The sequence below is a fragment of the Selaginella moellendorffii genome, unplaced genomic scaffold (genome assembly GCF_000143415.4).
Source record: "Selaginella moellendorffii unplaced genomic scaffold, v1.0 SELMOscaffold_43, whole genome shotgun sequence".
NCBI classification, from domain to species: Eukaryota; Viridiplantae; Streptophyta; class Lycopodiopsida; order Selaginellales; family Selaginellaceae; genus Selaginella; species Selaginella moellendorffii.
The window spans coordinates 1,529,842-1,538,179 of record NW_003314304.1 but is presented as its reverse complement, the minus strand read 5'-3'; the positions used below and the strand labels follow the sequence as shown (position 1 = coordinate 1,538,179).

At 46.5% G+C, this 8,338-nt stretch overlaps 3 protein-coding genes across 5 annotated transcripts; 2 read left to right on the top strand and 1 right to left on the bottom strand.

Moving 5' to 3' along the window:
* The first annotated feature begins 2,266 nt into the window (after nucleotides 1–2,266).
* Nucleotides 2,267–3,140, top strand: LOC112349880 (sucrose-phosphatase 2-like). Its single transcript, XM_024685060.1, has 3 exons — nucleotides 2,267–2,467; nucleotides 2,589–2,690; nucleotides 2,958–3,140. Exons 1-3 carry the CDS (start codon nucleotides 2,267–2,269, stop codon nucleotides 3,138–3,140), a joined length of 486 nt encoding a protein of 161 aa, XP_024540828.1.
* On the top strand, nucleotides 2,756–5,792 carry LOC9647032. Of its 2 annotated transcripts, XM_024684893.1 has the most exons (13): nucleotides 2,756–2,907; nucleotides 2,958–3,225; nucleotides 3,281–3,466; nucleotides 3,525–3,723; nucleotides 3,772–3,838; nucleotides 4,287–4,344; nucleotides 4,392–4,917; nucleotides 4,986–5,109; nucleotides 5,169–5,217; nucleotides 5,277–5,340; nucleotides 5,404–5,536; nucleotides 5,613–5,619; nucleotides 5,656–5,792. In XM_024684893.1, the coding sequence occupies exons 7-13, from the start codon at nucleotides 4,893–4,895 to the stop codon at nucleotides 5,779–5,781; spliced, it is 528 nt and encodes a 175-aa protein (XP_024540661.1). In that variant the 5' UTR covers nucleotides 2,756–2,907; nucleotides 2,958–3,225; nucleotides 3,281–3,466; nucleotides 3,525–3,723; nucleotides 3,772–3,838; nucleotides 4,287–4,344; nucleotides 4,392–4,892; the 3' UTR covers nucleotides 5,782–5,792. The 2 variants fall into 2 exon arrangements, with proteins under 2 accessions (XP_024540661.1, XP_024540662.1); XM_024684894.1 differs by having other exon boundaries at nucleotides 5,606–5,734.
* LOC9647366 lies at nucleotides 5,756–7,426 on the bottom strand. 2 transcript variants are annotated; one of them, XM_024684895.1, is made up of 12 exons: nucleotides 7,391–7,426; nucleotides 7,299–7,341; nucleotides 7,154–7,234; nucleotides 6,997–7,097; nucleotides 6,832–6,883; nucleotides 6,738–6,780; nucleotides 6,480–6,629; nucleotides 6,320–6,430; nucleotides 6,138–6,266; nucleotides 5,998–6,084; nucleotides 5,875–5,944; nucleotides 5,756–5,821 (listed from the first exon to the last, which is right to left on the bottom strand). In XM_024684895.1, the coding sequence occupies exons 3-9, from the start codon at nucleotides 7,156–7,158 to the stop codon at nucleotides 6,246–6,248; spliced, it is 483 nt and encodes a 160-aa protein (XP_024540663.1). In that variant the 5' UTR covers nucleotides 7,159–7,234; nucleotides 7,299–7,341; nucleotides 7,391–7,426; the 3' UTR covers nucleotides 5,756–5,821; nucleotides 5,875–5,944; nucleotides 5,998–6,084; nucleotides 6,138–6,245. The 2 variants fall into 2 exon arrangements, with proteins under 2 accessions (XP_024540663.1, XP_024540664.1); XM_024684896.1 differs by lacking the exons at nucleotides 7,154–7,234; nucleotides 7,299–7,341; nucleotides 7,391–7,426 and having other exon boundaries at nucleotides 6,929–7,070.
* Nucleotides 7,427–8,338: the final 912 nt, after the last annotated feature.

Below are 8,338 nucleotides of genomic sequence, written 5' to 3'. Positions count from 1 at the left end.
TTGCAAATTGCAATTAAAGTACTTCGATTTAGTCGGGTATAGTTGCCGCAAAACATCCTCCTCTGCTGCCGCAGTGCAAGTGGCCGAGCAGCACAAACATTCATTCCCAACAAACACTGATTAGTTTACTCGTTTTGAAACATTACCAGATAGATAGTGTGGCGCTGGATTCAGGGGAGGTGCTCGTAACAATCACGAAAGTTCCAGTTTGACTCCAAACATCTCCCGTGTGATCTTCCACTTGCGAGCGATGTCTTGTTCTTCATGTATCAATCAAACGGAAGGGAAGTTGCTACCTCCAAAACTCGTTTGTTTCTTCTACAACAGTGTCGATACGATACGCGGAGTAAAAAAGGAAGCAATCCAAAAAGAGGATGTCCGTAAGATCACTACAGCTTAACCTCACTCTCGCAACTTGGCTCGGTGGTCTCTTCATGGAGGAATCCATGGCAGAAAGAGAAGGATCGTGAAGTCCGAGCTTTTGCAAATGAGGGAGCGATCGAGCGAAACGATGGCTGCCGCACACTGTGGATTGATCGATAAGTCTCGAGCTGGAGACACTGAGAATCCACCGAGCATCTCAACAGGAACTTTCATGATCATCATCACGCGCTTCAAGCACGGCCTAGCTTAACATCAACGACTTTGGGCTTGGCAAAGTTCTTTATGTCTCTCTCTCTCTCTCTCTCTCTCTCTCTCTCTCTTGCTGCTTGCTCGTGGATTTTTTAACGAATTTCTTCGTCTTCCGTGTGCTGCCGGGCTTGAGGAAATCTGTCCGAGAAACTGGGCATGTATCTTGTTTCCAGTTTGGGTTGCTTCGGACGACTTTCGTGCCGGTCGCCAGAGGAAAAAGAATTGTCATGGAAAAAACAATGGAACCTGTAAGCGCTCTGGATAACACGTTAGCTTGTCACATCCATGGCAAAAAGCTTAGACTTTGCTGGATGATCTGCGGCCTTGATCTCAGGCTAATGCCGTGCTGATCACATCAGCGAGAGGAATTTAAAGACTTTTCCAGTTGACAAGAAGTGGTGGAGTGATCGGGCAGTGATCCATCGACTTCGAGCGAAACATGGCATGGATCGAATCGTTCAAGTCCGAATAGAAAAAGAAAAAGGACGAGATGGAGATGGAGGGATCAAGGGAAGTGGAGCGCGGCAAAGTCAATCAAAGCCGGTCCCATTTCTTTCTCTCCTCTCAGATTTTTGCGCTCTCTCTCTCTCCTTCAAACTTTCTGTGTGTTTCTTTGGCTGGCAACAAAAACAAAGGCCACACATGGGGAGCTAAAGAGGGAACATGGACTCCCAGCGAACAATAAAAATAAGGCCCAAAACCTCTTGTCACTGCCCTCTATCATGTGCCGATTCCGGAATATTCTCCGGCAGCGAATATTCTATTATTCGCTAGGGTTAAGGTGGCACGATGTAAAAAAGAACTACTAGCATTGTCATCCCCTTAGTTTTTGATTTCTAGGTTTAGCTACAGTGGCGTTCTCTCTGTTATTCTCTTTAACAAAGCCCAATGAATGGAGTTTCAAACGTCGTACCCCGCGTACTCTACGCGGGGTTGGTTGTCACATAGAGGTGATCATGAGGAAGCACTACCAAGGATTGGAGGCGTATAATAAACTAGAGAGAGGCGTATGGTAGCGGTGGAGGCGTAGAGCGTACGGTGGCGGGTTCGAGTCCGGCGACGAGACCGCCGGTCCGTGGCTCGAGTCCGGCGCGGCGCGGCATCCGCTGGTCCGGGTTCGAGCCCGGCGTCCCCCAATGCGCTAGGGCATCGATTCTCGTTGATCGTGTTGGCAGCGCCTCGCAGCGGTGGCGGCATTGGGATTGTGACGCTTGCCCGGGCAATGTGTCGAATTTGAGGGGAATTTGATCGGGCAGCAGCAGCAGCAGCAGAGCCAGTATGAGGCTGCCTTGGATTGCTCTTCCAGGAAGAGGTCGAAGAGCAAGAAAACAATGAGAAGCACCAGACAGATCCATTCGAGGTATAGAAACTCTGAAAAGGAATTTGTGTGGAGCGGTTCTTTGCAGATTTCTATGTGAAGGGAAGATCCCTTTACGATTCGGCGGTATCTCCGAATGAGAGAGTGGTCCTCTTCGTGCGTTTCTAAGAGGCTACGAGGATTGGGAAGGAAGACAAGTTGGAAACTAGTGAAAAGTCTAAAAAGATTCGAGGGATACTATGCATATGCTTTTAGGGTTCTTTGCACATTAGCTTGTAATGGAGGGGGCGCGGCTCGCGATCGTCTCCGATCTCGATGGAACAATGGTACGCATCGGGTTTCTTCTTCAATGCGCTCTGGGCCGCAGATTATTTCCATGACTCGCTTCTGGTGTTCTCGACTGGAAGATCGCCGACTGATGAGGCGGGAGAGGACGCTGCTCACGCCGGAGGTCACGATGTCGAGATTGTACGGCGATGCCATGGGCGAGAACCAAACAAGGGGTGGGATAGGGCTGTTTGGAAGAGACTTCCAAGTTTCCAGAGCTTACATTCCAGGTAGAAAAATTCCATATCCTCTCTTTGATGGTGTTTACAACGGTTTTCTCTATCTCGTCCTGGTTTTTTTTTTTCTGTAGGAACAAACAGCACAGCGACCTCACAAAGTCAGCTTCAAGCTGAAGAAGGCGGAGGATCCTCGGGTTGTGGAGACACTGTTGAAGAGATTGATCGAGTGTGAGGCAAGTTTTTAGAGGATCGTTCGAAGCTTTTGTGATCTAATCCTTCTTCTTTTTTGTTCTTCCAGTTGGATGTAAAAATCATATACAGCGGAGGACAGGATATGGATGTTCTCCCTTGAGCAGCTGACAAGGGACAGCTCATGAGGGAAGGCAGAGCTCCTCAGAAAGTTCTTGTGATGCTGAGCTCTTTGCCGTCAAAGACGTTTCTGGAGTGATCGTAAGTTCTTGAAGTCGATTGATCAGCCACTCACTCACTGACGATCTCAGGTCGGGAATGCGGTTGAAGATCTTACGCAGTGGTACCTTGATAATGCCAAAGACAATCCCAAGATCTTTCGTGGCACTGAAAGATGCGCTTCGGGAATCTTACAAGCTATCCGAGAGTTCAAGTTTGATCCTTGTGTTTCGCCCAGGGATGCCGACTTACTGAGCCAGCTCACTGCTGGTTGATCGGACGTGGTGCTACTGTGTGAGATGGTTACGAGGCGAGGTTGAAAGCTCCCACGAGGTGTTTGAACACTTGAAAAGGCCAATGGTAAGTTCCTCGTATTTAGTACTTTTGGATGGTTGAGCAACGAAATGGCTGGCAGGCCCCTGACTCAACGCTGGTCACTCCGTGGGGACTAGAAGACGATCTTCGTACAAGCGTTGAGATTCTACGTCCCTCCACGGTATTCACAGGGGAAAGAACTTCTGTATGTGGGTTGATCGAATTCGTGCGACGAAGGTTGGGGACGTTACTTGGGTTGTCAAGTTTGATAAGTGGCAGCGAACGGGTACGTTAAGTTCTTCTTTCTGCGTCATATGCATTATTTTATTGCTGGTGCATTCCAGACGAAGAGCTGAATTATCGCTTGACAACCGCCGTGTGTTTCAATATAAGGTGGCGTTCTTATCGCTTTGTTGGAGTTATTCAGCTTTGCTTCAAGTTTTTGAGTGAGCAAAGGGCTCTCACCTCGAGAACTCGACAAGCTCTCTCGATTCCAAGCTTGGCTCCTTCGGTTATTCTTCTCCTCGTCGTCCCCTTTCAAGAGTAAGTTTTTTCTTTGCTTTCGTAGTTCTGAGCTTGCGATTCTTTCAGTTTGGTTGCGCCAGCAATCGGGATTCCGACGAAACAAAACGCTCCATAAGCGTGATTTCCAGAAAGAGTACGTGCCTCGCTTCCTTCCATGCTTTAGATGCTCAAATGATTCTTTCATTCCCTTTCGCTCGCATAAATTACTCGTGTTGACAAGAAAAGAGTTGAAGTGTGTGAGAGTGTGTGTAAGTGTGTAACTTACGACAGCTTCTTTTCATGTAGATTCCCCTGCATTCCCTGTCCTTTTGCTTCCTTTTTTAGTTCCATAGGCCAATGGATCGCTTGCTTCTTCTCTCCTCTTGCACTCTGCTGCGTCAGTTTCACTCGGGAAAACGTATTCTTATGTAATTGTTCGCTGGCGTCGGTGAGAAACGAAGGCTTTCCCCCTTTTCTCCAGAGATGATCTTAAGGCGCTGTTTTCTTGTGAGAATTGGTGGTGCTCCTCCCGCATTTGATGATTCCACGCCACCATTTGTCTCGTCATATGCTCATTGCCACTGTTCTTCCTCTGCTTCCAGAGCACAGGCGCCAGAAAAGTTTGAAGAGGCATTCTAAACTTGACACCATTTCCTCCAGGTATTTCATCTCTTGCTTGATCGTTTTCTTGACGATGTTCGCCTCAGGTAATCCAAGCTTTCAGACATGGTGAAGTTCCAGAAGCAGCTGGAGGGCCAGCTCGTCCCAGAGTGGGTGAAGTACTGCGACTACAAGCAGCTCAAGAAAGTTGTCAAGAGAATCAAAAACCAGATCCTACATACCAAGAACCAGCAGCACAAGGTGTTCGATCCAAATGTCTTCTCGGTTGACAAGAGCAAGCTTCAAAACTTGCTGCAAGATCCCAGCGCCATCCTGAGCAGCTGCTGCGAACAATCCATATCCTCGGAAACATCCATGGATGTTCTGGACTGTAAAGACGAAACAAAACTCTTCAATACGGTCAGGTTGTGCACAAGAGGAGAATTGCAGATGGCAAGGATTTTTACGAGACGGAGCTGTTTGGAACTCGATCGGATCACGAAAAGAGCTTCTTTTTCGGCCTTGACGATCAGCTCAACAAAGTGGACAAGTTTTTTAGATGCAAGGAAGACGAGTACGATGCTCAAGCACAGCAACTTCACATCCAAATGCAAGAGCTCATCGTTATGCAAGGTTTGTTATAGCAGCCTCTAAATCTGTAGCACTTAACTTGGAATCGTTTGATCTCTGCCATGTTGTAGATGACGAATCTCAGAGCTTGAAGGGGAGCCCCGGTAACAAAGGAAAGGTTCAGCGAGCAGCCAAGATGCTCCAGACGGCCTTTGTCGAATTTTATCGTGGGCTTCGACTCCTAAGAAACTTGAGGTGAATGACCTCTATACGATTGATCCATGTTCTCAAAGTGTTGAAAACTTACTTGGCAGCTCCTTGAACATGATGGCATTCGTCAGGATCCGCAAGAAATATGACAAGGTACTTATGGAAAATGGAAAATTACTGCAGACTTCTAAAAAGCTTTTTTAAATTTTCAGGTGACTGGAGTCTGGCAGTTACCTCAAGATGGTCGAAAACTCTCACTTTGCAACGTCGGACAAGGTGTGAAGAAATTTTCCTTTGGGGGTCTTGCTGATGGGATTTCATTGCTCCAATGCACTACAGGTAGTAAAGTTTATGGACCGCGTAGAGAGAGTGTTCACTCTGCACTTTACGAAAGGCAACCGAAAGCAAGCCATGGCATATCTCAGGCCCATACACTCTGCGAGCAATCATGGAAATATAAACTTTATCCTGGGTAAGAGCAGGATATCCATTTCATGCGGATCGTCCTTATTAATTAACCTTCTATCACCATTGATGATAGGACGCAGAGATTGTATACTAGTGGTTTCATGTCAATGGCATTGCCTCTAGAAAAGGAAAGCACTCACCATACCTCTGGGAATAACTGTAATCTATTCATTTAATTTTCAGCTAGAACTTTCAGAGATCACGGACCTTATCCTTTCTTCTTGCTGCGCTCTTTGGAAGGTTTGGTAGCCTCCTCTTCGGCGTTGTGGTCGGCTTCAAGTCTCGCGAGCTGCAAATCAAACAATGCTGTTGTGAGGATTCCTTCTTAAAACACCACTTTACCTTGTCAAGGACGGGTTTTAAGTTCTCTGTAGCGTGTCTTTGCCAAGTCAAATCCATCCTTCCTGAGCTCCTGATAGATGCATAGAGCATGAAGAACGAGCGAAAGAAAACCTGCGTTGTCACCTTTCCAGTGTGTTGGGTGTGATCGTAAGGTGCCATTTGCCAATACATGATCGTCCAAGAGAAAAAATCTCTCAGCGTTTCTCCAGGCTGAAAGACAAATCAATAACAAAACAGGAAGATGAACTACTATCAGCACTCACCAAAAGTGTTTGTTGGGAATCAGCCAGGCCCAGCTCGGATCAATCTTTAATTTCCGTGCTTTCTGTGTCACCTTTTTGCCTTCGCCCCTAAGAATAGCAGCTGCCTCTTCACAGTGACTCCACTGCATCCTAGAACACAAAAGGAAACAGACAAGTTTTCTTACATCCTTCTTTTTTACTACCTCGTCATCGTCCTCTTCGTCTTTTCCTTTATTAATCGATCCAGCATCACTGTTGTCACCATCAGTTTCGCCTTTCTCCTTACTAGCTTCAATCCACGCGCTTTGTGTTTCCTGCTTGAGACATTAGTATGAGGCTGGATGATGGCTCGATCATACTAACCTCAATAATGCACTTCCACACATCGAAGGTCCAGCGAGGAAAGGTCGTCGTGTCACTTTTTTTTTGCCGACTTCTTTCATACCTCCATACAGAAATAAAGTATCCTTTCCAACGACCATTCCAGCATTCATTCTTCCACAAGGCAACAACCTTCAAGCCGAACGCTCAACGTTGAGACGCATTTTCCACATTTGGATCAACCACTTTCCTCTGCTTTGGATGCACACTTAACCACTACACAATCTCAGATTGCCATACCTTAATCTTTAGGCTCTTTGGCTTGAGAAGCTCCAAAGGATACCTGCGAGCGATGGTGTTTAGATAATTTTAAAAAAATCGACGAGATACAAACCATCTGGAAAGCATATACATCTCGATCATAAAAACGCTGTGCAGGGAATCACCTGCAAAAGACATTAGTTTTTCCAACGCATGCATTGAAACCGTACTCATCAGCATCAACTACACCACCAAACAAGATGTGGACAAAAATCCTGCTCTTGGCCAGGAGCCATACCGGATTTTTTCACCTTCACAAAACACATTGAAAAACTAAAACTCCAAACGAGAATGTAAAACAAGCACAGGCTCTTTGAAATAGCCACCGTACAAGAAAATCTAGAAAAGAAAAAATGTTCACAACACGCAAAACTATACTTTTAGTAGACAAATACCTCATCTAAATAAACAGCAAGCTGAGAACCAGTTCCAGCTGAAGGCCAGGCAGCTCCAAGCTTGGGTTTTATCTCTTGCCACTGCAAAAGGAAATCAGTTTAGTTGTTAAAAAACAAGGAAGAACGATGAGCGACAGAAACAAACCTTATAATCGTCTAAATCCAGCACTTAAAGATTATTGAAGTACCTGTGTCAAAAATTCAATACTAAACATTTACACTGCTGAAACAGCCGACCTTTCTTCCCTCAGCGTGTCATAAAATCCACCAAATGGAATCATTTTATGTTTGTTTATGGTCTTGTCCTTTCCGTTTAATTCCTAAATTAACTCTTACATTACAGCTCACTTTTTACTCGTGCTCTCCACTGCCCCTTCACTGACAAAAAGGAAAACAATTGAGAGTCTTTGGCCAGAGATCGCATCGATATCATCCTCGTCTAACACCTTGTCGTGGCGACGAACTCGCTCGGTCTTCTCTTTTCCCTTTCCCCTTCTTCCCCATTTTATCTGTTCTAAACCCTAAACTAACTCGTGCTTACTTTCTTATCCACAGCTGGGAGAAGTTTACTCATGATCACTCGATCTAGGGCAAACTTCCATGGAGGAGGAGCGACGAGTGTGGATCCGCTGTGACTCTGTCAAGGAGATCAAGGAGGCTCTCGCAGCGAAGCGGGGCAACAAGCGGCACTTCAATGCGATTCAGTTTAATTGTGGGGAGCTTGTCTGGAGGCTGGAGGCGCTTGACGCATCCAAAGGTGAGTTTGTTGATGAGGTGAGTGCTACCGTTGAGGGGTTTGGAGGCACAGAGGAGGATCTGATTGGTGTGCTCAACTGGTGCATTTCAAATCCGCCCAGGTTAGACAGGGCTCTGGATGTGGGAGATGCTCCTGGTGATGGCAGTTCGTCTGCTGCTGCTGCTGCTGCTGCTCACATTGACATTCTCAAGGCCGCTTTGGTACCACAGCTCGACATCAGATTCATCCACTTCGCTGCCAGGGTCGCTTGTAGGTTGGGCATTCCCAGTGATCGAATGCAAAGGGTGGCAGAGGGCATTGCTCCTCCTCAGCAGGGACAGGATATTTGGCAGATTGAGGTGCAGAGGTTTGCAAAGCTACTGACGATGACACAGGAATTCAAGGTCTTGAAAGGGCTACGTTTCGATTGGCGAGGCAAAGACATCCTC

Bases quoted from the DNA above. Each gene is read 5' to 3' on its own strand.
- LOC9647366 (XM_024684895.1), bottom strand. The intron at 6,431-6,479 runs GTTAGTATGATC...TGTCTCAAGCAG, and splicing joins TGTGGAAGTGCATTATTGAG to GAAACACAAAGCGCGTGGAT. The intron at 6,267-6,319 runs GTAGTAAAAAAG...TTTGTGTTCTAG, and splicing joins ACGAAGAGGACGATGACGAG to GATGCAGTGGAGTCACTGTG.
- LOC112349880 (XM_024685060.1), top strand. From the start codon at position 2,267: ATGGAACAATGGTACGCATCGGGTTTCTTCTTCAATGCGCTCTGGGCC. The intron at 2,468-2,588 runs GTTTGGAAGAGA...TTTTTTCTGTAG, and splicing joins ACAAGGGGTGGGATAGGGCT to GAACAAACAGCACAGCGACC. The intron at 2,691-2,957 runs GCAAGTTTTTAG...TGACGATCTCAG, and splicing joins AGAGATTGATCGAGTGTGAG to GTCGGGAATGCGGTTGAAGA.
- LOC9647032 (XM_024684893.1), top strand. From the start codon at position 4,893: ATGCAAGAGCTCATCGTTATGCAAG. The intron at 4,918-4,985 runs GTTTGTTATAGC...GCCATGTTGTAG, and splicing joins AGAGCTCATCGTTATGCAAG to ATGACGAATCTCAGAGCTTG. The intron at 5,218-5,276 runs GTACTTATGGAA...TTAAATTTTCAG, and splicing joins TCCGCAAGAAATATGACAAG to GTGACTGGAGTCTGGCAGTT.